General features: G+C 34.3%; 3 protein-coding genes across 4 annotated transcripts; 1 reads left to right on the plus strand and 2 right to left on the minus strand.

Moving 5' to 3' along the window:
• Positions 1-4,329: 4,329 nt before the first annotated feature.
• Positions 4,330-6,831, minus strand: LOC8269202 (UDP-arabinopyranose mutase 1). 2 transcript variants are annotated; one of them, XM_015721971.3, is made up of 4 exons: positions 6,258-6,831; positions 5,587-5,837; positions 5,325-5,502; positions 4,330-4,891 (listed from the first exon to the last, which is right to left on the minus strand). In XM_015721971.3, exons 1-4 carry the CDS (start codon positions 6,579-6,581, stop codon positions 4,547-4,549), a joined length of 1,098 nt encoding a protein of 365 aa, XP_015577457.1. In that variant the 5' UTR covers positions 6,582-6,831; the 3' UTR covers positions 4,330-4,546. The 2 variants fall into 2 exon arrangements, with proteins under 2 accessions (XP_015577457.1, XP_002511153.1); XM_002511107.4 differs by having other exon boundaries at positions 5,325-5,493; positions 6,258-6,825.
• A 4,092-nt stretch (positions 6,832-10,923) lies between these two features.
• On the minus strand, positions 10,924-12,939 carry LOC8269201. The gene has a single exon (XM_002511106.4). It carries the CDS (start codon positions 12,423-12,425, stop codon positions 11,622-11,624), a length of 804 nt encoding a protein of 267 aa, XP_002511152.1. The 5' UTR covers positions 12,426-12,939; the 3' UTR covers positions 10,924-11,621.
• An 8,613-nt stretch (positions 12,940-21,552) lies between these two features.
• On the plus strand, positions 21,553-23,972 carry LOC8269199 (heavy metal-associated isoprenylated plant protein 7). The gene is made up of 5 exons (XM_002511104.3): positions 21,553-21,821; positions 21,935-22,220; positions 22,313-22,521; positions 22,637-22,724; positions 23,249-23,972. The coding sequence occupies exons 1-5, from the start codon at positions 21,813-21,815 to the stop codon at positions 23,704-23,706; spliced, it is 1,050 nt and encodes a 349-aa protein (XP_002511150.1). The 5' UTR covers positions 21,553-21,812; the 3' UTR covers positions 23,707-23,972.
• Positions 23,973-27,578: the final 3,606 nt, after the last annotated feature.

The raw sequence follows: 27,578 nt of genomic DNA on the forward strand, positions 1-27,578 counted from the left end.
GAAGAAACAAACACTCCAAAGTGTATGCAGATAATAACAAATAATGAGTCTAACCTGTGGCACCAGAGATATGGCCATCTAAACTATAAAGGTTTGAGAACCTTGAAGTTTAGGAATATGGTAAAAGGGTTACCAGTTTTATAGAGAGTGACAAATGCATGCACCAGTTGTTGTGTAGGCAAGCAACATAGAGAAGCTTTCTCAAAGAAGAGTTTATGGCGAGCTTTGAGAAAATTGCAGCTGGTACACTCAGACATTTGCGGACTAATTTCTCCATCCTCAACTAGTGGCATAAAATACATGATGACTCTTATTGATGATTACAGTAGGAAGGTATGGATTTTTTTGTTGAAAGATAAATCTGCAGCCTTTACCATTTTTAAGCAATTTAAGAGTCAAGTTGAGAAAGAAAGTGGATCATTGTTATGCTGCTTGCGAACTGGCAGAGGAGGTGAATTTACCTCAGATGAGTTTAACATGTTTTGTAAGGAGACAGGTATAACAAGGCAACTCACAGCAGCTTATACGCCACAACAGAATGGGGTAGCAGAACGCAAAAATTGAACAATCATGAATATGGTTCGATGCATTCTGAATGACAAAGGAGTACCTAAGAAGTTTTGGCCTGAGGCTGCTAAATGGGCTGCACACGTGTTAAATAGAAGTCTGACGTCTATGATGAAGGAGAAAACACGAGAGGAAGCATGGAGTGATGTAAAACCAAGTATGGATTATTTTAGAGTATTTGGATGCTTAGCTCATGTGCATGTTCCAGATCAAAGAAGAAAGAAATTAGATGATAAAAGTGTGTGTTGTATACTGCTTGGAGTTAGTGATGAGTCAAAGGCGTATCGATTATATGATCCACTCATAGGAAAAATAATTATCAGTCGAGATGTAATCTTTGAGGAAGATAAAGGATGGAACTGGGAGAAGAAAGAAATGCAAGCAGAAGAAGAAATACTAACTATGGAAGGTGATGATCAGAAGGGTGAAATAGATGAGATTGATTGTGAAGATCCAACTGCACATGTGGAGGAAGCAGCAACAAGTACAAGAGTTAGGAGACCACCTCCTTACTTGCACGAGTATACCACGGGAGAAGGATTTTCAGATGAAGAAGAATATGGTAACTTTGCTTTATTTGCATCATTTGAAGATCCAATCTCATTCGAGCAAGCGGTGAAGGAAGAAAAATGGAGGAAAGCAATGGAAATAGAGCTACAAGCCATTGAAAGGAATAATACTTGGGAGCTAACTGAGTTACCTGCAGGTGCGAAGAAAATTGGTGTTAAATGGTTGTTCAAGACAAAGCTAAATGAACATGGTGAAGTGGATAAGCACAAAGCCCGTCTTGTGGCCAAGGGTTATGCACAATAACAGGGAATTGATTATAATGAAGTGTTTGCACCAGTTGCTAGGTAGGATACAATTCGAATGCTCTTGTTTATAACAGTTCAAAAGGAATAGATAGTTTATCAAATGGATGTAAAGAGCGCCTTTCTGCATGGAGAGCTTGAAGAGGAAGTTTTTGTAGAACAACCATTGGGATATGTTCGAAGGGGAGACAAGGAGAAAGTCTACAAACTCAAGAAAGCATTATACGGTCTAAAGCAAGCACCTAGAGCTTGGTACAGTAAGATTGAATCTTACTTCCTTAAGGAAGGCTTTCAAAGATGTGATTACGAGCCTACACTTTTCATCAAGGCAGAAGAAGGTAATAAAGTTCTTATTGTTAGTTTGTATGTGGATGATCTTATATTTACGGGCAGCGATGGTTTGATATTTTCTGCATTCAAATCATCTATGAAAAAGGAGTTTGACATGACAGATTTAGGAAAAATGAAATATTTTCTAGGGGTGGAAGTGGTCCAGAAGCAAGGAGAAATATTTCTTAGTCAAAGGAAGTATGCAGAGAAGTTGCTTGAAAAATTCAATCTTCATGAGGGCAATGCAGTGAAAAATCCAGTCGTACCAGGCTCAAGGTTGTAAAAGACTAATTGAAAGCTTGATGTACATTACAGCCACACGGCCTGATTTGATGTACGTGGTGAGTCTTTTAAGCAGGTTTATGGGAGAACCAACAGAGCAGCATATGCAGGCTGCAAAAAGGGTGTTACGCTACTTGAAAGGAACTACAAGTTTTGGAGTGAGGTACAAGAAAAGCAGTGCTGAAGAGTTTGTTTTAGTTGCGTACACAGATAGCGATTATGCAGGGGATTTAGATGACAGGAGAAGCACCAGTGGATATGTTTTTTTGTTGAATGGAGGGGTTGTATCTTGGGCATCCAAGAAACAACCAGTTGTGTCTTTATCAACTACAGAGGCTGAGTTCATCGCAGCTGCTGTTTGTGCTTGTCAATGTGTATGGATGCAGAGAATTCTGGAGCAAATTGGTGTTATTCAAGCTCAAGGTACTACAATGTTATGTGATAATAATTCAACAATTAATTTGTCCAGGAATCCAGTACTACATGGAAGAAGCAAGCATATAGACGTCAGGTTTCATTTTCTCAGAGATCTGGTAAGGGAGGAGGTCATCAAGATGGTCCATCGTGGAACAGAAGAACAACTTGCGGACATTATGACTAAGCCGCTTAAGTTGGATGCATTTGGAAATCTCAGAGAAAAACTTGGAGTTTGTGATAGGGTAAACTGATTGTTACCACAACCAGTTTAGGAGAGGCATTGTTGGGTACTAAGACTTAGTATTTCAAGTTGATTAGTTGTAGAAATAATCTCATGTATTATAGGAGAAGACTATTTCAAGATTGTTCCTGTTTTTGTGTGTAACAACCTCCACTTTCAACGTAGTAGAGATTTTCCTTTCATTAGCCTATCCTTTGTAAGGCTATATATACTAGCCTAAGTTTGCATAATAAACCATCAAAGTTATTCATACTTCTATGAGTGTTTTTTTTAGTTACCTGATTCCAACAAAAACTATAAGTTCCAACACTTTAAATATTCAAGAATTTCTATGAAAACAATAGAGAAAATAACAATGCCAATTAAAAATCACATTAACTATTAACGGTGCTAATCAGTTAAAAGAGTTAACTCTATATCCTGATTAATTAGGATTTTGATCCTTCTGAAAAGGATTATGAAGATTTAGTTTTTAATGCATCAAATTGATGTCGGAAAATGCGTTCTTGAAATTACTCAGAGGGAGAATAGGGCCACGTGTCAAAATCCCAGAAAAAGAAAGAGAGTAAAATACTAAATTGCAGAGATAATTATCCTTTGGAGTACATGGAGGAGAAAGTAGAGGAATTTCTTGAGGGTAGCTGTGACTAGTTTAATTGATAAGTTTGTATGAACATGATTACCAATTTGGTGTGCGGATTACAAAATAAATACATTGACTTTGGACATGAACACCAAAAATAGAAAGAGTTTTAGTTTGGTAACGAGTTTGAAAAAAAACTAATAGTGGAACATGCACAGTTTTCCTAAAGTGGGTTAACATAATCCTGATGCTGCCTGCCATCAAGCAAGTTAGGCAGCACGCACGCATCAGTGGAATAATTTGCATTTTCTGACAAAGATGGAAGATGACCTCAAATCAATTACTATTCCTCCACAAACTAACGTTTGAATCCAGGAATTAACTGTGCTTATTCTTTTCCTAATTTCCATGTCCAATCCTCGAGTTTCATGGCCAATCACTAAAACTCCTATATGTATGAATATCAATAATTATGCATCATTATATTTTTGTAAAATGAACTGGCTACTCATTCAATTTTGTCAATAATTTGGTCATTCAATAGATTTCTTCCTTAAAAGAAAGGATCTCCTAGTTAAAAGTAAAAAAGAATTGGACCCCAAAGAAAATATATTAAAATGATCGAGAGAAAGTAATAAATATTAGGAGAAAAATAGTTTTAAACTTAAAGATGAAGTTGATAGAAAAAGTGACTCTTTTTCAAACTAATTAACTGCATATATCAAACGATTTTCATTTTTATTTTTATTAATTTGATAGTTTAATTAATAACTTTTGAAAGAATTGATCTGTGAATTGATGGATCATTAGATTTTCAGTTCGTTTTCAAAACATTTTTTTTTATTATTATTATCATATGTTAGAGGAGTTTTAGTAATTCACAAATTCATTTCAAGATTTGATTTACGTTATATTTTTTCTTTATGGAGGGATCGGTTTGTGACCTAATGCAATGTCACTTGGCACTTTTCGGACAGATATCATATAAAATCCTTAAGAAGTATTTTAATTAGGCACTTCTCATCTGAAGGTATAGACTAACTCAAGTATATAGGGCTTAAAAAGTGAGTCCTGCCAATACAAATTTTCCCCAAACAGAAAAACAATCACTGAGCCAACTGCATTATGGTTCGATCTGTTGTAAGAAATTAGAGTCATTCAGTATTTCTAGTTCATAGAAGAGACAAAGAAATAAGAACACCAAACTCAGTATGGATGACTTGAAGAAACCAAATGCCAGTAAAGGATAAAGGCAACTACATCCAATTGTAAATATATAGCCAATGCCGTATCCACAAGGGACAAGGAGAGGCCTCATTCTTTCTTAGTGACGTTGGTCTGTGCCGTAGCTCCTTCAGCTGGGGAATTTAGCTCATCCCACGCTTCAATCCAGGTAACCATGGCATCACCAAGTTTTGTAAAATACGGATCAATATGGCCAAGCTTTTCCTTGACCAGTTTGGAAAGCTCAATGTAGCATTTTTGCACAGTATTGCACTCTTTGGGGAGGGCAACAGATTGGAAGAATGGGATGATATCTTCCTGCCAGTATATGCCCTTATATTCCTTCTTCAAATTCACAAATGGGTTGCTTGCCTTGCTGTGCCAAATGTATGGTAGGCCGGTTTTCACCCCAAGATCCAGATGGTCACATATCACCTGAAATGAACAGTCATTATTTGTTAAAATGGCGCATCAGGATGCAATCAAAAACCTTTTTTGACACAATGAGCATGAGAAACATATCCAGAATGTCCTGTTATAGTTCACTATCTCTCTCCCAAATACAGCACCTTTGATTTTCTTATGAAATTATCAAGTAGGAAGTAGCACACAACTTCTCCAACTTATAATTGCGATCAGAATACGAACTATGCATTTGGAAGAACCTAGCTCCTAAGCCACGGAAAGATGTGAACATCTAGAAATGTAAGAACTATTCCGGCAGTTAAAATCTTTCAGGCAGTTGTGCAATAAATCAACAAGATCGACCATCAATTCTTATGCAAATTATTACTAGAAAGTCAAATCTCTATCCAAGTTTTAATTCAAACACAAGGAACCGGAGAGCGAGTAAAGAGAATGACTTGACCTTGGCACACCAACCAGCCCACATGTCATCATATCTACCAATAGGTTGACCATCACCCATGAGTCCGAAGTACATGGCAGGGCCAATCAGCTCCCTGTTAAAAGCAAGGTTCATCCCGCACATTGGAAATAGAGTCCCTTTTGGGATTGTGAGAACAGCATCCACATACCTGTGTGAACTAAACATAAATTTACAATTAGCTAGGCAAAGCAAGCTTCTAATTACACGTCAACGATACTAGTGCAACAAGGTAAGAGATAACCTGGTGTTACGTTCAAGAGGCTTGACAAGCTGAGTTGGGGCATCATAGTCAGGAATGTTAAGCCAAAGTCCATGCGATATCGCAGTAGCTACTCCTCCTCTCATGCTAAATGGATACCCTCTTACAAAATCTGCTCCTTCTCTGTATGGATCATACAGTGTGTTAAAAAAGAAGGGCGTTGATGGTGTTAGCAAATTTTGTATGTGTTGCGCCAATGCATTTATCTCCTTCCCACTTGGATCCTTCGCCACCTATAATAAATTTTCTAGAAAGTTAGCAATGGAAAATCATCCCCCAACTTTTACAATGTTGGCTAATTAGGAGTAATTTCAGCGTAAAACACACTGCCTTTATCTAGCGTCAGAAATCCGGAGCTAATCAGACACCTAATTGTCTATCAGCCAAAAATGCAGGGGGCTAATTGACATTTAAACCAATCAAAAATCAAAACATAGAGTTTGTCCAAGTCAGACATGTGGGTCCCGCATCAAACAGACCGATTAAGAAAAATGTCCATCATCGGAGATTTATTCTAACAGAATATTCTATTATTCTTGCCCAAACTAGTAAAAGTAGTAGTAATACGAAAGTGTTTGACCTTTGATTTGGAGACGTAAAAGAAATAAAAATAAGAATCATTGAAACCGAGAAAGAAGAAGAGAATCGCTTACAAAGCAATCATCATCGATGGTGAAAATATATTTCTTCTTAGAAACCAGGAAGCCAAAGCAGCGGCAAGCAGAGTCTTTAAAAGAAATACAATTGGATTTGGGTCCAAGAACTCGATTGACATCGTTTCTGTTATAGAGCTCATAATCGAACCCATCAGGAACCCGAACAGTCTTGTTCGGATCCCCGTCTTGGACAATGATTAGATGGTAAGGCTGAAAGAATGGCCTCCACATCTCCAAGAAATCTAAGTTTCTGATGGTAGGGATAACTATGTCGAGTTCATCTTTCAATGGAGGATACACATGGCTTGCTGGCCGAGCCATTGATAGAGAGAGAGAATTGGAGTGTTTATGCAGAGCGGAGGATTTTGAGAGGGGGAATGGGGTTTAAAGAAGGGGGCAGGGGAGTGGAATTGGAGCGTTGGAATATTATTGGGGTTTGGAAATGGAAACGAGGAAAGAGTGAAAGGGAAAGAAAATAAATGTTTACTCTGTTCTGTTCACATGAGATATGGCGCTTGGAGAGAGACTAGTTACTGCTAACTCTAATCCGCGCGAACAGTATTTGTATGTCAACTCTAATTTATTTATTTATTCTTGGAAGGGACACTCAAATTGATTTAGAATCTCCTAATACTGATATAAGAACAACCTAATTTCTTATTCAACATTGGATTATACACTCGTAATTATATTAAAATTTTAGAACTTGTCAATTATCATGAAATCAATTTGAAAAATATATGACGCAGAAGAGCTGGTTTATACATCACCCACACGTGTGTGTATATAGAAAAGTATCACTCTTTCAACTAAAGGATTATTTTAAAATCTAAAAATAAACACGACAATGCGTGCACCTTGTAATTAGAAGGTTAAAAAGAATTCACTTATTATTTATCATGGTTTAATTTGAAAAAAAAAAAAAAGTTGATTTGAGCATTAGATTTTATTTTATTTATGTAATAATAGAATTGAAATTTTTTAAAGATTTCAGTTCATCATTTGAAAAAATTTCAATGTTTTCTCTGCGATTTGCGATGAATCATGCTTATGAAAGTTAGAACTTTGACTTTTCAATTTTAATGTATTATTATTATTATTATTATTATTATTTATTACTCTTTGTTTTGTTGTTATTAGTGAGCCAGATTTCTTACATTCAAAACTTTTTTTGTGCATATGTTGAAATTTGAATAAATTAGATTTTGAAAATATTAATGATATAACCGGCGAAAATTTCTATTTTTAAATAGACGATTTGTCTGTAAATTACCTGTAAAACACAAGTTATGAGGGTCTAGGCGACGTGCCTCGAGAACCACTTCAAAGTTTAAATTAATCTTTATATGAGACTTAAATATAAATATTTACAATACTTAAAATGACCTTTTTTTTTAGCAAATGACCTCTTTGGGTTTTTATAATAATGATTGTTGGAAGTTTGTTTCCTAGAAAATAGCTAGTAGTTTTATATCGGTAGTAGAGTAAATAGGTTTCTATATTTATGGAGGAAGTGGTGAATATGCTTAAGTATGTTGCGGTAATTGGTCATATGGGTGGTTTCTCATCTGTGATGGGAGATCTGATCGGTAAAGTGGCAAGCCATGGCTCGCTTTGAGGTGATCTATTTTAGCCAATTTGTATTACATGTCCTCCTACAAGTTCCGAGTTAAAAGCTCAGAATATATATAGAGGTCTATACGATATAACTGATAATGATCTATGCGGGAGATTTGGAGAGATCTGTGTGGAAGATTTATGTCCGTAAGAAATCTATACTGGAGAGATTTGTATGGAAGAATTATTAAGAAGTACCTTGTGTGCTGGAGACAAGATTTCCTATTTTCAAATAGGGGAGAACATGGTACATAATCATGATAACTGATGGAGATCATGGGTTGTGATGTACGAGAAATCTTATAACTCTTTAGGCGATCTCATAGTTCTTTGTCCATCCTTAAAGAGATCTATAAACGATCACATGGCTCTCTATCCGATCTCATAGCTCTTCTAGGTGATCCAATAGCTTTACAGGCTATCTTATAGTACTTTGGCTAATCTCATAGCTTATATGTGCAATCTCTTTAGGCAAGTATGTATCGCACACTCCCCACAAGTTTAGAGTTAAGGATTCGGATGATACTTGATGTAGATCCTTTTAAAAAATTTCTTGGAGATCTCTTGAAAATTTTCTTTAGAGATCTTAGGAGATCTCTTGAAAATTTCTTTGGAGATCTTCTTGTAAAGATCTCTTGGAAATTTTCTCTAGAGATCTTCTTAGGAGAGCTCTTGAAATTTTCTTTGGATATCTTCTTGTGAAGGTCTTTTTTTTTCTTTTGATGGATATCTTTTTTGAGCATTTTGTTGAAGATCTTTGTGGAGATTCCTTTTGATGGAAATTTTTTTTTTAGATCATTTGAAGTTTTTTCGCTGGAAATTTTCTGGGAAGATCTCTTGGAGATTTTAAAGATCTTCTCTTAGAAGATCTTTGGAGATTCTCGGGACATTTTCTCTTAGAAGATCTTTTGGAGATTTTTGAGAGATCTTCTCTTAGAAGATCTTTGGAGTTTTTGGAGATCTTCTCTTGAAAAATCTTTGGAGTTTCTAGAGATCTTCTCTTGCAAGATCTTTGAAGTTTTTGGAGATTTTCTCTTTAAAGAGTTTTTTGAAATTTTCTTTAAAGATCTTTTTCTTTGGAGATCTTCTTACAATAAGATCTCTTGGAGACTTTTTTGGATATAATCTTGGAAGGTCTCTTGAAGAAATTTCATTAGAGATCTTCTAAGAGGTCTCTTTGAAATCTTCTTGGAGTCTCATTGATTCAGAGATCTTCCTATGAAAACCCTTTTGGAATTGCGGCTATATAGCTAAAAGCATATCGAAAATATTGGATCTTGAATGTAGGATCTTCTCATAACATCAGAAACAAATATCATATAAAAAATATGTATGAAGAATCTTAAAGAATTCTTGACATTAACTGTTGGACAACTTAAATACTGGTCATTTATTGAATAGAAAAGAATAAAGAAAATTATTAGAAATAAATACTCTAGTACTTTATTGATAGTAGGCTCTCAAGTTGTTCGAGTTCTATGAGTAGAAGAAATCCATGGGAATAACTAGCAGATTAAATCACAAAAGAAAGGTGTTTCACGCTCACTACACCAAATGATATAACTGAAAAAAATTTCAATCCTTAGATAGACGATCTGATTGTGAGTTACCTGCAAAACACAAGTTAGGAGGATCCAGACGATGTGCCTGAAGAACCACTCCAAAGCTTAAATTAGTTTTTGAATGAGACTTGAATATAAATGTTTACAATAGTTAAAATGACCTTCCTTGATGAGCAAGTGACCTCTTTGGATTTTTATAATGATGATTGTTGGGAGTTTATTTTCTAGAAAATAGCTAGTACTGATGTTCGGTCACGTGGGTGGTTCCTGATCTGTGATGGAAGACCTGATTAATATAATCACGAGTCATAGCTCGCTTTGGAGTGATCTATTTTAGCAGATTTGTATCAATTAATATTATGTATTTGGGAGAATAATGTTGATTGTGCTTTCTTACATGGAAGGAATACCGGAAGTCCATAGGACGGGAACCCTTATGCTTTCTCTCTATATATGTAATGTGATTTTGGAGCTGTATTGTATTTATTTATTCTATGCAAAAAGCTCTTAGTTTGATTCTTCTCGAGGAGTCGATAGTCAAGCGATGCGCGTTGCCTTATATCCGATGAATAAATGCACCCAAGGCCAAGGCCTAGGCCAATCGGGGACCAGAAAGAACCATGGTGCTGTAGTGGACCGCCCAATTGTAGGCGCCAGGTCAGTGAAAATAAGCCCAATAGTATTATTTGCTGAGCAATTTCTGAATTTAGGGCCTTTTTAGAGGCTCCCCCACTGTACCATGTTTTCATGAGGTTTTACTTTATCGTTACTATCACATCAACTGATCCCGGTAGTTCTGGCTCTAAAAATGAAAGCAAAAAAAAATTAAAAATTCTCCAAGCTAATTATTCAATCTTATTCACTTAAAAAGTAGTTTTGGGGTCTGGATAAGTGGATAAGCCTTCTGCCCTCACAACAACCATATACCAATGCTATGTGATTTTTGGTGGGGCAGCAGCAGCAGCAGAAATTATTTTACATATGAAATAGGAAGTTGATTTCCTTCTTTTGTACATATATATAATGACATGACATGCTATGATGCATGGGTCCTGTAATCAAGTATCGACTGTCATATAATTGAACTCATTTTGTCGTGTAAGAAATGCTTCTTTTAACTGTAATCTCTTATATGTATATGATACTGAAGCAAGCAAAATGAGTAGGGCTTTGAACATTATCCAAAAGACGACAAGAAGCGTTCATCTTCATCGGGTTGTTAATGGATGGATTTGATATTCTCCTTCATGGAGCGCTTTAGGGTTTTACTCGCTATAATAGATCATCTAACTTCCAATTGAGAAACAGCCATTACCGTGCCCATGAGAAATTTCATGGCCCAAGGAATTTACTTCGTTAATTTAGCCCACACAGTGTCCTGTTATGATAGTCTGCCAAAAATCAAATATGCTAATTTTACACTAGTTTTCACTCAAAAATCGCATCACCTGTTTTTAGATTTCTTTAGATCTGTTTTTAGCTGCTTATTTTTAAAAAGTAACTATATAAAAAAAAAATAATAATAAACAAAATATCACCGATATCGACGGCGGTGGCGAGGATATCCTATCAGTTTGACAAAACCTAATTCATTAGGTTTAAACTACAAAATCTCTTGCTTTTCTGTTTGACTAATCTTAGATATTTGCCCGTGACTCTGGTCCCCGTGCTTCAAGTAGTAACCACACTGAATACGTAAATATGACAGCAAAGGTGGTGCTCCACTCTGTCTTCAATCTACTGCCCTTAGTAATGGCAGTAGATTGAATTAGCTAAGCTAGTCTTAGATCATTAAGTTCCTTCATCAGTGGTCAAGCTTTCCTCATATCGAAAATGAAATGAGACAGTAAAAGATTCTAATTTTCACTCAAGTCACCATCAACTCAACTGTGTAATAACTGATAATTAGTCCATGAAATGAATGGAAAGAAAGCTAAAATAGAATTCATCCCCCCCTGATTAATATACTTTAAAACTGTTTCTGCACTTCTGGCCCCCTGTCCCTATAGCCTGTGTCAAGAAATTCTGGAATTGTACCCCCCACAAACGCCAAAACCCTAAATTAATGGCATAACATTTTCTAAATTACTACCAAGAACAAAATATGTAATTCTCCTAAGAAACTGAATGCTAAAATATGAAAATTTCGTTTTCTTGTCTACCTAGTAACTGCAGAATTAAATTAAATGCTCGGACTCCAAAGGCTCCATAAACGAGAGTTCAACAAACCCACCACGTCCGGCAATACCTTCCTGGCAAAACCCTTGTGGCAATCAGCACCCAAGCCCATTGCTTGTACGGTCACCACTTCCATTTCAATAGTCTTTGTCACCTCATTAATACCTATCTTCTCTTCTTCTTCTTCTTCATGTTCTCTGCAAACAACTCCATTTTCCTTCATATCCACACCGTCAAATTTTTTTTCTGGCAACACCGTTACCACTGCACATTCATCCTCAGCAACAGGTAGTACTATTTCTGGTTTCTTTTCCTCAGCCTGTTTGATGACATCAACTCTTTTAGTAGTATTACCTCTCTTTTTACCACCTCTGTTGTTTTTTCTGGGAGACTCATTGACAAGCAAATGCTCTTCAAAGTCTTCAATAAGTTGGTGAATGAGTTCTCTATTTGGAGATGAATCCCATCTATGCCAAAAGCTAGTGTAACAATCAAAACACCCGCATTCAAAAGGCGGCACCTTCTTAACACTTTTGCTCTTTCCACTGGTAGCAGCAGTAGTTCTGCACTTGCTGTTGGAATGATGTTGGTTTATAGCATTATAAGAAGAACATGTAGCAATAATGGACCTTGAAATCAAGTAGGCTAAAACTTCACGGTCTTGATTAGGGAGTGAAAATGCTAGGGCTAGGATGGTCACTGGGAGTAGCTTCAAAACTGAGTCAGGATCTTTATGCGGAGAAGAAGATGGTGATGGGGGTGGTGAAGATAGGAACTGGTACACATTACCTTTTCGCTTAACCTTCATTTTTTCTTCTGGGTTTATCCCAAAATCACACTAGCTCTCTTTTTCTTGGTCTCTTTCTTTCTTTTGTTTATCTGGGGATAATAAAGAACGTTATTTTAATGTGAAGGGGATGTTTCGTTTTCCAGTGTCTCGAGTCTCGATAGCGAGAGGAAGGAGGGGACCTAGGGCTGGCCTTTCTTATTGTTTTTGCAGAAATAAAGAGCTTTTGTTTGATGGGTTGAAAAGGAGAGAGAGAGAGAGAGAGGTTTCTTGGGTTCAAGCGTTTCTTTGGCAGCTGATACAAGTGTCAAAGAATTTTATTTGTATTTATTTTTTCAAAAAGAGAAAAGCCATTACTTTAGGGTTCGTACCACGCCGACCGGCTATTCGGTTTGTCTCACTGTGAAGTGTGGCGCTTTTGCTTTTCAGAGCGATAGTATTACACAAGAAACAGTGTCTTCTTGTCCTTCTAGGGTTTTCAAAACATGAGTTAATAATATTTTCCCTTTCAAGCTCGGTTTTCAACCAGCATAGCAAAATAAACCAGTGGGGTTCTATAGGATTATGGTAGAACCTATCATCTATCTGTAATATATATATATATATATATATATATATATTATGAGCTTAAAAAAATTGGAGTTTTTCCTTTTCTAGTTACAAATGAGTAATAACGCAATTGCATGTGTTATGTTCAGAGTTATCTATTTTAACTTTTGGTATGTCTATAAGTCATTAAACCAATTGAATGAGTTCTAATCACCAAAGCAATCACAAAAAGCCCATCAACAGCACTCGAGTATCATCGCGTACAACTCCAGTACGTTCCCCAGTTTTATAATTGAATTCGTCATCTTGGGTGAGATTGACTGCTGCAAACTGCCAGCTTCCATCCAAAATTTCATTTCAGAATTCAGATTGCTCCCTTTTTGCTATCTACTAACAGTGAATTTCCCTTCTGGTCTCTCCTTGTTCAGGATTGCAAAATTAGCTTTTAGGTGTGAAAGAGGCCTGGCCTGGTCTGAAACATCTTTGGGTTGGCTGAATTGTTTAGGGTTTTGCTGATGGACCCAAGTAATAACATTCACTTGCCCCATTTAATTCAAAACTCAAGTATCAACTATCAAGTCAATATTGGGCCCTAAACTGCCCATGGCTCTTTTATCTTTTTTCATTCTAATTCAGCTAAGGCTTCGGTGTTTGCGTCCAAGATGTTATGTAAATATGACCAGTTTCAGAGCTCAATTCCTCTGTCATCATTGTCATTTGGATTTACCACAATGTATGGCTCACATTTATATATATTAGAAAAAAGAAAAGACATTTGTCTACCACTTTGACGACAATCTAAATCCATGAATATGCACCCACCGCTCCCCTTTCACCTCTATTAACTTTATGCAATTTATATTCCATTAAAATTCATACAGAGGATTGTCGAAGACCTCAGAAATCACATTACTCTCAGTTATAAAATACATACATAAATCTGTAACTAGTCAGTTTACCCTCTCGGTAAAACGATGATGTCACCGGTAAATTGCTTTAAGGACCTTTCAATGATTTTTTTTGTTTTCTTATCTTATCTTAATTTTGTCTAATGCAGTCAATTGGATGCTCTCTTGCCTCCATGCATTATCATCCTTGTTCTAAAGGAATTGATTCTCTCGAATAATTGGTGATGGTTATCCACTATGCATGCAACGCAAGAGTCGCATCTCTTGCATCGTTTGATCTTTGCTAATGCCATTGATAAGGTGTAAAACCATGTCGATGGTTCAAGCTTCACCTCAAAGTCGGTTCATTTTTTTATTTTATTTTTTTAAAGTTCTTATAAGAAATATAACTATTCAAGTTCAATTTTATTTTTAAATTCGTTAAGAATTTGAATCGAATTAAAAAAGACAAAAACTCGACTCAATATATTTATGAGCTTTTAGATTCATTATATTATATTATCTATAACAACTGTGAAAATTTAATATTTAATTTGGGAACATATGTTATACACTCACATCCACTTATAAATTTATAATTTTTTCACGAATTAAAGTTTGAAAAGATCAAATGGCATCTAATCTTCTTTTACAAGCTATATTTATTTTTAGTTTCAATATAACAAAATATTTTTATTTAATTTTTTAAATAGATTTTTCATTACCTTGAGCTTATTATTATGTAGCTTTTTTTATTTTAATTCATTTTGTTTTATTATTCTCATTTATATAATAAAAATCAATATATAATATTAAAAAATTTAATATTTTGAAGAGCTTGAGCTTGATTCGGGCTCGACTCATTTTCTAACTCATTTGAGCTTATTTAAAATATTTTGAACTCGAACCAATCTTGTTCACTAATATACTTTTATTGTACCAAGTTTGAATAATGATATATTTGAATTCGCTCGGCTCGTTTTGAGCCCTACCAATTAAGAAAATGGAACTTTTCAAAAACATCCTAAAATTATTAAAAATTATTATTTTTACTGTGTAAATTTTTTTTAAATAATATTATTTTTTAAATTTTTTTTTTAAAATACGATGTGATTGTTTTGTCAAAAAATAACCAAAAGAAAAACTAAAAATAACTAATATCTTTTTAAAAAAAATTATATTTTTAATATTTCATACAGTAAAAATAAAAAATTTATACCGTATTTTTTATAAAAAAATAAAAAATATAAATCTCTTTATTATTTTTGCTTAAGAAAAAGGTACATGTGTTTATGGGCCTCAATAGATATTGGGTTGTTGAGCTGGGGCCACTAGGGCGCGACCACGTTAATGTGGGACCAAAATGGGTCCACATTCCACAAGACATCTTCACATGTGTAGCCAATCAAATAATCTTAGCATGATATGTCAAGCATTTCTTCAACACTGAATGACATTTGCTCGTCTTTATAGGAATTACGATAGCCTCTTTTTGGGTGTTTAGGGCATGATAATTAAGAAAAGAAAACAAAAAAAATGATGGGTGCGCTTCACACCAAGACCATTTGTTGTTTAAGGCTGTGTATTTTTGTGGGTGAATGAGAAATATTGTCAAAGGAGACGCAGATGATGATGTTTAGACACAGGCATGGAGTACGTTGAATACTCGAATGCAACGTCTTTGTATGTTTCTGAAGTTAGGTTAATATGATATCCAGGTCTTGTTTTCATTCCTCTCGTGGATTAGTTGCCACAGGAGCTCAACCTGGGTCGTTCCTCCTTCTATGTACTGCATTATCGTAACATAATTTCTCTTCTTTTTTTCTTGTTCTTTTTAAAAGAATAACATAATACTTTTCTATAATTTTTACTTTTCCTTCTGAATTTATAAAGACCATTGAGGCAGCTAGTTAGAGAACTTGAAAACTGAAGGCCCACAACCACACCAAACAGATAGCGTCGTAAATGCTAAGCCTAAATTAATCATAGCTGTTGCTGGCAGTTTCACCCCATGATCCTCATATCCTTATCGAATGTTCTTATTTTAATGGAGAAAGCTCTCCAAACAAAATTTTAATGGGGGAACAATGGAAAATATACGTGGTCTCCAGCTTACCAGGTGGCCTCATGGCCCAAATTTGAAGCCCAAATTGTCCCAAAACATGTTTCTTGATTTTACCTCTCGAGACACAGACGATAAATCAGCTTTGCAAGAAGATCTTGGATCTTGAACAAGAATGATTAAAGTTCAGCGACTCAAATAGAGATCGACTGTAATCCTTTCATTTCTTCGCGAACCACGTGTAATTTGTTGGTTGATTAAACAGAACATGAGGCTTTGTCAAAAAGGAAGAGAGATTTCGTTTCCTTTCATCATTAGTATTGTCACAGCAAATACACAGTGTTCCGTAACATGTAAAGTCTAGTCTTTCTTGCGGAAAGTCTTTATTAGGGTTTCGCTTGGCATCCAGACTGTGGCTATGTCACGTGGGTTTTGTCGCTTTCTGCCACGAGTCATCAACTTAAGGTGCGTGATTATGACATGTCATCTCCACGTGGCAAATTCAGTGGCTATTAAGAAGGTTAATTAGATTAGTCAGCATGTATTAGAGATCTAGAAACTTCAGTTAGGGCGGAAAAGGCCACGAGGTATGCTCAGTGATCTTCTTGCATGAAATTAATTAGACAAACTCATATGGATAACAGAAATCAACAGTTTGTAATGAGGATCGTGAATTGGTGATTTATGGGTCCCTCTTTTCTGCAGTGTTTTTTCTTTTCTTTGCCTTTTCATGAGCATTAGTGGAATGACGTCTGTTGTATTAAGTACGTATTGATTCTCCAGGTATATTACAATCTATATATAATATTATATATGTTTAAAATTCAAAATATGAATTATTTTCTCTTTTTGAATACAAAAATATTTAAAATAGTAGTAATTTATTGGATAGTTGATGCAATGTATTAAAATCACGGAAACTTTTTGTTTTTATTTGTTTTAATCGTTTCGTCTCAAATTCTATATTATTCAAATGAGTAATTGTCTGATAACCAAATTGCCAAATTGAATAAGGGATTTAAGGTGCTCAAAAGTTGTCCAAGATAATGCATAAATATATTTATCATAAAAGATAATGCTTAAATATATAATAAAAGAATACCATACGAAAACAAATGAAAAATTACCATGTATCAATAAAACAAATTGGACACAATATCAAAATTTATACTCAATGTTTTATTATTCAGCAGTATTTGCATAGAACAAAATCTTATTTGGTGTATATACACTACCACTGGTGGAGTCCAAAATGAGAAGGAGTAAAAAACAAGAACACAAGTATATATAAGTTGCTGCTTGAAGCCATATTTTAGTCTGCCACGGCTTTTTCCGAGCAAAAACCTTACCAGCATTTGGAGTTTTCGTAATGGAAAGAAGCAATAACTATGGCAAAAAATTTAGCAACTATATGAATATAGAAGAATTTGATATGGACAAAATGAATCCAAGTGGTTTGCATCTGTGGCTAGCTTAATGAGGAAAAAAGAAATAAGGGGCATGTTGTGGTTTGTGAAGTGTCCAAAATAATTAGTGTGGAGGCCACTAATTATGTTATGCTAGATGATGATCAGAGGGAACCTCACCACCTATATATCCCCTTTTATCACTATCGTTTCTCCAAAAACCATGCAATTATTTTGAGTTATGACACCGATATCACTTCCTTATATTGAAAAACAGCTACTTTTTTGAACCGAACTGCACTATAATCGAACAGACATAATTATTTTTAAGTAAGTTCTTGCATGCCCTAATTTGACAAAGTTAGGTTTATGTATTCGTATTATATATACTTGGCTCGGGGCTTTAAATATAATGTAGCATATGCTGTGTAATAATCAGAACTGGATACAGGAAGCCAAGTTGTTTGCCTCTTTAAAACTAAACCTAAGCGTTTAAGCGTATGCTTTGATTAGGGTGGTCAACAAGCTTGGCGAGCATCTTAAAAAACATAACTTTGTACATGGTCACTGTGCTATTAGTAGCCCGTCTCCTAATGCTAACTTACCAAAGTACCTAATAAGACACCTTATCTCTATTTAGATTTATTTTATATCATTGTTATTATTAAATCTTTTCAACAACTAGATAGACTTTCTTACTCGAGCATGCAATTATACAGTGTGTCAATGCCTCACCTATAAACTTCTTGTTTTCCCTTTTATCCTTTGACGGAAATTCCCTGCTGCAGTAGAGAAAAATCACAGGATTTGCCTTACTTGATTATTCTTAGTTCTTGCAATAAGAAGATAAAGACTTAATTAATTAATTATTTAAATTAAAGCTGTTAATCGCATATATATGCACGATTTGATTTAGATTTAGATTTTTTGAAAGTATATATATATAAAATTAAAGAATGAAAATTATGGCAACAATGTTAACCTTCTTCAATGATGCACAAATAAAGTGGGAAATGATATCTTAACTTTTCCACAAAAAGCTTCGACTTTAAATTGCATCAACAATAATTTATTGAGCAGCTGTTCCGTTGAGTTGCATGGAGGAAAAAAATAGTTGCATATATTGGTCATCATTCGTACTAGAGAGGATAATATTCGATGAGAAACCTTATCCCCATTTCTGCCAATGATACAGACGAATTGTAAGAGGCCATTAAGGTATACATAATAACATTATCATATAACGTGAGTGCTTGATATATGTATATATAATAATATACATTATGTAATCCATTAATCGGTGATGGCTTATATCAGCAACCCAAAAAGCTACGGTCATATCAAAATCATGTCATAATTTGTATAAACGAATTCGTAAATAACCCAATTGATTGTGTATGAATCAGAGCCAGCAATGTCTATTCCAAATTATTTTCACTGGACCATTCCTACTTGGGTCGATAAGTTAATTATTTCCTACTCTTTGAAATTTAAGCGTCTCTATTTTGTCCATATATTAGATACTGGAAATTCTATTGTCAATTTCTAGTATTTATTTCTCCCTTTTCGTATCTTTCTTGAAGAAAAGAAATAAAAAATCGAAATCTGGAAGAAAATTACGTATTTGATAACGGACTGTTCGACTCATTTTTCTATTACTATTATTAATGTACTTATCCCTCTCATTTTAAAGAGAAAGCTTTTTATATCCTCTAGAATTTTCATCGATTGCGCAGATATAACTAAGTTTACTTTTTTTTTTTTCCTTTTCATATATAAGAACTTAGTGCGTTTTAGTTTGGTGATTGTACGTTTCTAGAAATGCAAAAAATGATACGGCAAAATTAATTATGCCAAGGATGAAAAATGTGATAATGGTTGGAAGTTGCGAGTTGGGTGGTGAAACTAAAGGGGAATCTCCAAGTAACAAATGATGAAATTTGCATAGGAATTTGGTTGTTCAACAGTGGCAATCCCTATTAATGAATCCCTGCAGTCTGCTAGTTGGTATAATACAATGAACGCCTTATTTTCTGCTAGGCTTATCACTACTTAAGCCGTATTTTTGTTACCATGAACTTCTACAAACATAAACAAATCATGTTTACAGCATCAAAATAGGGTCATGTAAACTTGCTTTTTAGGATTCCGGTCTGAAGTATGCCCTGCGGCCATAAAAACCGGACACGCTCGAGAATTTCTAAAGTTTGCAGCATCATGTCCAATTCCTTGAACTGTAACAAAGATACTGAGAATTCCTAAAATTAATTAACGTACCAAATAATCCTTCCCCCCCAACTTAAAAATTGAATAGTCCGATTTTAATTTATTTTATCCTAAAAAGGTCAAGAAAAATAATAATGGCGACTCCCCAAACTGAAGGAGAACTGGATAGTGCAGTTGAAATAGTTAATTAATTGTCTCTTGATTGATCAATTTTACGTTCCAGATTGCTGATTCTATTTGCTTTACATGGAAAAGGTGGTCCATATTACAATTTTTAAATTTGATTGTTCTGGTATGTCGCATTATATATATAATTAAAGGGAACAGTATTATAATAATAGTGTCAATAAGTAACCATAAATATGAAATGAGCCAACCCTCAACATCAACATTTTTCCTATCATAAATAAATAGCATGTGATATGGGCTCCTCTAAATTTATGTCCTTTTGATCAAGTAATGAAGCACATGCATTCTGATCCTTCTGGTAATCAAGATTCACAAGTCACAGTTTTCTGCCACCATTTTTCACCTATAGGGATTTCTGACATACGAATAAATTGATTAACCAAAAACAATAAAATGAAGCTGGATTATATGATCTCCCTATTATCACATAACAGAGATTTTGGAAGTTTAAAACTAAAATGTTAATAACTCTATAAAACAATAGATAATTAATTTGAATGTTTTTTTTAAAGGTCAAATGGCCAATTGTCTTATATTTTAAATAATTATGTTTTTCTTCCAATAAGTATTGGAGTATACTTAAACTTTGGTTTCTACATTAATTAAGAATTAACTATATATCATGTTAACATAAATGGATTTGAAAGAATTAACTGTAGCAGGACATCGTTATCGTTTTTAGTCTTTTATATATCTCCTTTGTATATCAAAATCAATAAATCATATAATATATTGAGACCTGATAATTTAATTATGTATTAGGTATTAATTGATTGTAATATATATAAGAAAAGAGACTTTTTGAATGCACAATATCCAAAACATAATCACAAAAATATTAGTGATACACAAAATAAATGAGAGCAAATAATGGGATATTAAATATTGTTATCACAATTCACAATAGAAGTGATAAATAATGAAAGATTAAAATAATTTATAGAAATGAAAGTGGCAGAGATAATGATTGAGAAGTATAGAGAGAGCATATATAGGAACCATGGTCAAACATCCAACTCATGACCTTCAACAGAGAATTGATGACCAAATGAGACTCTTCCAACTGAACCTGTTAAATCCTAATAATAATCCCACTCCATTTGCTTCTAATTATTACCTGCCTTCTTTGCTTATTCTGTGGCCCACAAACTCATTAACCCATTTACCCACCATCACCAACCATGAATTAGCCTTTGGGTTCAGTGGCTTTTGATTTAACAAAAAAGTAAGCGGTCATTTTGTATTTTGTCTGCTGAATTTGGCAGAAATTTCAGAGTTTCTTTATTAAATCATATTTATAAATAAAATTAATTTCTAATTATATATATAATGCGAATCTGCATAGGATGCCGACGAGTCCACATATGCAAAATAATACTTGTAATGCATGCAGGAAGATAGAATTGGTTTCTCCTAAATAGTTTATTTTCGAAATAATCCAAATTGCAACAACTCATGGATACAGCCATTTCTTTTTCATATACTGTAAGGTAACAAATTCAGAGACCAGATTTTTTTAATCTCCCTCCCTAAAATAGCAGTGGCGATGTCTGTTTTTTGGAATTGGATGATCAAATGGTAGGACCGCAGTTAAATTAAAAGTTACCATTGCCAATCTTTTTAAATAGAAGGAACAGAAGAAAAATAAAGATACCCTTCCCAAACTGTAAAACAATTTCAACACTTTAGAAAAAGAAAAAAAGAAAAAGAAAACAGCAAGTAACCTCCGGGCACCATTTGTCTCAGGCAGGTCTTTCCTACATTGCACGTGCCCCTTATAAAAAGCCACGTAATTTTCATGATCATCATCATCATATTATATCGACAGTCATCATAATATTTACCTTTGAGTTAGCCTCAGATCTGATGGTCCTCGCTTCACCTTATAGAATTGGGTTATCATACAAATTTAAGTAAACTTTTTTTTCCTTTTAGAAGTAGGGATATAGAGAGAGAGATAAAACAGCCAAAGCCCCTCCCTATACACGGCTGAGTAAGAGAGAGATAGAAAGAGCAGTGGCTGCAGAGCTTATCTCCGCCAAGTGTATTTTACTCTAGAATCAAAGAGAAAAAAGAAAAAGAAAGCTTAATGGGGGAGGTCTTGATTCTTGAAGCTCTCCATAATGAATCTTTTCTTTCTTTCAATCTTACCGTTTTCCTTTCTTGTTTTTCTTCATTTCTGAACTTTTTTTTTTCCTTTTGGATTCGTAGGAAGAAAAGAAGCCAGCAGCAGAAGAGAAGAAACCAGAGGAGCAAAAACCAGAGGAAACAAAAAAAGCAGCAGAAGGAGACAAAGCTGAAAAGAAGGAAGAAGAAAAACCTGCTGCTGCTGATAAACCACCAGCTGGGGAAGAAAAGAAAGAAGACAAGAAGCCAGATGAAGCAAAAGAATCCAAAGATGAATCACCTCCACCTCCTCAAGAAATTATTATGAAAGTCTATATGCATTGCGAGGGTTGTGCTCGCAAGGTTCGCCGTTGTCTAAAGGGCTTTGATGGTTGGTATCTATATGTCTTGCTTAATTCTCGCTTTCTTTTTCTCTTTTCTCGATTCATTCATTACGTCCTTAATTTCCTCGAATTATTTCAGGTGTTGAAGATGTAATAACCGACTGCAAGAGTAGTAAGGTTGTTGTGAAGGGAGAGAAGGCGGATCCACTTCAGGTTTTAGCTAGAGTACAAAGGAAGAGCCATAGGCAGGTTGAGCTCATCTCTCCAATCCCGAAACCACCGTCTGAGGAGGAGAAGAAGGCGGCTGAAGAGAAAGAGAAACCCAAACCTGAAGAGAAGAAAGAAGAGGTCTTTTTTTTTAAGAAAAAATAAATTATATAAATATATGTGACCCTTTTGCTCCTTTTTCTTTTTCTTTCTCTTTCAATCCATGATACAAGAATCCATTTTCTTGATTTTGCAGCCCCCGGTGATAATAGTGGTGCTAAAGGTTTACATGCATTGTGAAGCCTGTGCAATGGAAATCAAGAAACGGATACAAAGAATGAAAGGCATGACCTTTAATTTCTATTTTCAAATTTTAATTGTTTTAAGTAGCTATAGTTTTTAAGGTGCTTTTGCTCTTCTTCTTTTTTAGTTCATGCAATTTTTCTCTACAACCTTTTGTTGTTAGATTTATTGATGGTTCACGTTTTTACAATTTCATTTAGGAATATTTAGTGTGTTCACCACTTTATTGAATCTTTCATGTAGGATTTTATTTTTATTTTATATTATATGGTATACTAGCTAGGAGGCCTAAAGCCCCGTCAACCAAGTAAAACTAAAAGATATTTAGTTTTTTCCACCTCCCAATCCCACTTCATCAGTTGCCTAGTTTTTAAATCTTTTTCCTAATTATGTTGATCATTCCATTCAATTTGGTCCAATCGAAGTCTTAAATAAAATTCAATAGATTTCTAATTCCTTATTAAATTCCAACCAAACCCCATCTTTTAGTTCTTGAAAAATCTTGCGTTAAGTAGACCAAAATCTGATCTTGATTCCGAGATTTTTTTAATTTTATTAAAATTAGGTGTGGAATCAGCTGACCCAGATCTAAAAAGCTCAGAAGTAACTGTGAAAGGAGTGTTTGATCCTCAAAAACTAGTAGAGTACGTGCGCAAGAGAACAGGAAAGCATGCGCTGATAGTAAAGCAAGAACCAGCAGAGAAAAAGGGTGAAGGAGAGGAAAAAGGTAAAGAATCAAAAGAAGAGAAAAAAGAAGCAGCAGCAGCAGGAGCACCGGATCAAGAAGGTGACAAAGAAAAGAAAGGTGGCGAACAAGAAGATAACAAAGAAAAGAAAGAAGGCGGCGGCGGCGGTGATCAAGGTGAAGCCAAACCAGAAGAAGCACAAACGGAAGAGACCAAAGTTATTGAACTGAAAAAGAACGAGTATTACTATTACCCACCAAGGTATGCGATGGAGTTGTATGCTTACCCTCCTCAGATCTTTAGTGACGAGAACCCCAATGCATGTTCTGTTATGTAAAAATATAAGGAAATCGGGGGCAAAGCTGCGATTTGGGGTTAAAAAAATTGGGTCGTAATCTGCCCATCATCAGTCCTGCTCTTTCTTTCTCAAATACATGTGCGCCCTTTTGTACTTCTTGGTGAAAGTTATAATCTACAGATAAGCTGTAGAATTTTGTGAATCTTGTACTGTTTTTTTTTTTCTTTTTATTATTTCTTTTAAAAACTTTCCCAACTTTTGATATATATAAATAAATAATATAGTAGCATATTAAAATTCTGAAACCATGTTCTTTAATTTTAACTATTATATTTTGTACTACAGTATTGATTTTTTTTTTTTTTTTGGAAATAATTTAGTATATATCTGCAATTTGACTGTTTAAAGAAGTGGAAGGTGTTGAGATAGATTTTGGAAATGATTGGAAGATGGACCCAAATGGTGGGTTTGCCTCGGCACTTATAGTGGTTGTGCTAATTGCTTCCACCTAAATCACTAGAACAAAGCAAGAATGAATAGTAGGGAGAAAAACTATCAAATAATTTAGGAGTAAAGGCATGTGGGCTACAAAAGAAATACCAAAATAAATCCAAGATTCTACAAAGGGGACTGCCTGCCTTGGTGGGAACGGGTTCTTAATAATTAATAGTACTTTTTGACATGTGTACATTTAGTGTAATTCTGATGTGAAAATTGATAATGATATTATTATTATTATTTGGACAGAGGATTGGGATGGCAAATGGCAAATGACAATGAAATGGCTTTTTGATTTATGTACTGAAAGGGGAGAAAAAGGGACAAAGGAATTATGAACTTGGACAATGTGGTGTCAATTTTTCGCATCCGATCTCTAATGCGGTTGCAAATGAGAGGCTCTTTCAGAATGACTTGGATTCTGAGTTGTGAAATCACTTTATTCATCTGCTATTTCGAATTATTATTAACGAAGCATAATTTGAACTTTAAATCTCTCCTCCCATCTTAGTCTTAGTTCATAATTTTCCTAATTTTCCCCTTTGGTTTCAGCTTCCATGAAAATAAAAAGTGATTAGTCACTCTTGATATCTTACATGTATATAAATTAATTATTATTTTTTAATTATATACTAATCGTTATTTTTTAATAATTTATTTGGATTAAGAAAATATCTAATTTAAATAGTCTTAATTATTATAAAAAAATTAGCTAATTTGCACTAAATTGTCAACTTAGAAGTACTTAAAATTTATATTGTAACAGATAATTTAAATATTTTAATTTAAAAAATAATATGAAATAAGAAAATATGACTAAAATAATAATAGAATGCTATATATTTAACATTTATATTGCTCGTTTGATATTGAAAATATAAATTAAAAATAATAAAAATATATATTTCTGAGATAGAGAACATATTATCTCATAATTATTTCAAAAATAAAATAGAATTGAAGCCCTACCATGGCATATGCAGGACAAGGCAACCTAAAATAAGTTAGTTTATAATAATAATAATAATAATAATAATAATTATTATTATTATTATATCACTTAAAAATCTCGTGGTACATACCTTTTCAGTTCTCACCTTGGAGTTAGATTACCACATATGGAAGACCGCACCTTCCTTAAAATTTCCACCAATAAGTAAGTTAATAATTCTATTATATTGCCTTGTAACTACAAATCCAATTCTCCAAGGAGGCCCCCCCCCCCCCACTATAGAAAGACACCTATTGCGGTTCTGTTATTTTTCTCGGTAATTAAGAATCCATGTATAAAATTCACAAAAAGAAGGCACACAAATTGAAATGTTTTTGAATTGGGTAATGATTTCATATTTCTGGAACCCAAAAGTCTATTCAACATTGTGGCTTTTATTAGCTTTCTATCTGCTCTGCATATTGAGGTGACCAGTTTATTTCTCTACCGAATTGTAATTCAGTTTAGGTGATTGCCTTATGTTACATCAACTGCGGAATTAGAGGTGTTGGAAACTTGGGCCATTTCCAATCTTTTCCTTGGAAAAACAATTATGAATTATTAGAATGGGAATCTTATATGATGCGAATTCTTGTTATGATATCATGACTTTTTCTTAGAAGAACGCGACTGATCATCAACGGAAGCAAATGGAAATATAATGACGAATGTGGAATAACTGCTTCTGGGTCCTGACAATTTTTATTAAGCAGAAAGTGGTTTTTATGGGGCTCATGAGTGGGTTCATTTGAGGCTCAAATTATATATAATTTAAATGAATTGTATATTAGCATATGGCATAATATATAGCCGAGGATATTAGCACATGGAATGCCCTTCAGTGTTGGTGTATATATATTGAAAGCAGCATGTCGAGAGTTGTGCCAACAGTGTTTATACAAACTTAATCATGGCTTATTCTCTATATACATTATAGGATGCCACTAAACCCTTTCCAAAAGGTCTTTTTGCATGAGATTCGACCATCACATGCTAATTCCATCATTTCCAGCTATAGATTTTTGTTTATGTTTCTCTTGTAGGGGTTCAAAAAAATCCCAAGAGGACATACTGATACCTTTGTGTACGCACCCTTTAGTATATAGTTTTCTGAAGGTGAAATAATCATTTTTAGTGGTTCCAAGTGTACTCAGTTTGAGGCTGGCTCCACTAAAGCAAATGGGTAAGTTGTCTTTTTGGCATTCCTATGGCAAAGTAGTTCATAAAAGATGGGCCTTTCAGCAATTAACATTTTACTATTGCAAATTTGGATCACTTTACTTAAACTACTTTTTGTCCTTACTAATTTGACTTCCTCTTCTTAATCCTGATTTATTTGTCAATTCATATACCATTCGTTCTTTGGATTAAATAAATATGTCTTTGACCTTCGTTATTTTTGTGTGCAATGAAGCTTATTGTTCAATGTTCTAATATTTGCAAACACTTTTTTTGTAGATAAAAATATTATTTAAATTTTCTTTTCTCAATGTGGTCAGCTATTAGGAATTGAGTTATCTTCAAATATTTATATTTAATCCATTGATACATAATTTCAAATTAGATTACGTCTTAATCAGTCGAGTAGTTAATTTTTGGCGGGTAAAAGTTGAGGAAATTTGGTCGTGCCAAATGAAATGGATTGAGTATAAAATTGGGTAGCAGTGGAATAAGTAGAGGAAGTTCATAATGGGAAAATTAGCTGAACTTGGAAGTGCGGTGGTTGCGATGAATTAATCATTCCAACTCAAAATGTGTCAATGTCCTTTTCTAATTGCCTTTCCATGTTTCCTCTCAATGACGAAATCACATGCAAACTTCTTGACAATAATACAAACTCGATGTTTTCTATAGACCACCTTTTTCCTCCAATCAACACATTCTCATCTTCTTCGTTATCTTTTCTCTCCCATCGTTTGTTGAAAGAAATGATTCCGTTCCATCCCATTTTCTTTCCTCGAAACTGAAAACAAGACTTCTCAGTAAAATTAAGACAAGTCTAATTTGGTTAAAACTTGCAGTCCGACTAGAAATTTGCCAGGAAAGTTGATACAGCCTTCTGTTTTCTTCTCTTAGGATGGCACTTCCGTAGAGGGGTGAAAGTTTATTCAAAATTCTCTTCTTTAGCACAAGTACTTTCCGTTATCTTAACTTTTATTTCCTCGACAGGATTGTTGGAGCGTGATGTTAGAATAGTGCATAGGTGGGCATTGAGGGTACGTTGGTCTTTTCCAAATTAGTAGAACAAAATATATTTGAAAATAGCCGACTTGTTATGAATCATTAAATTCCAGGTATGTATTAATTATATAAAGAAACACAAGCGTAAGAAACCGGTTGACGGGCTTGACGTAATTTGTATTGGACAATTGAATCTCTGTTTCCCAAGACGAAGGTACTCCTTAATTTAATCCTTCTTCCT

Source organism: Ricinus communis, chromosome 4, assembly GCF_019578655.1.
Source record: "Ricinus communis isolate WT05 ecotype wild-type chromosome 4, ASM1957865v1, whole genome shotgun sequence".
Lineage (NCBI taxonomy): Eukaryota > Viridiplantae > Streptophyta > Magnoliopsida > Malpighiales > Euphorbiaceae > Ricinus > Ricinus communis.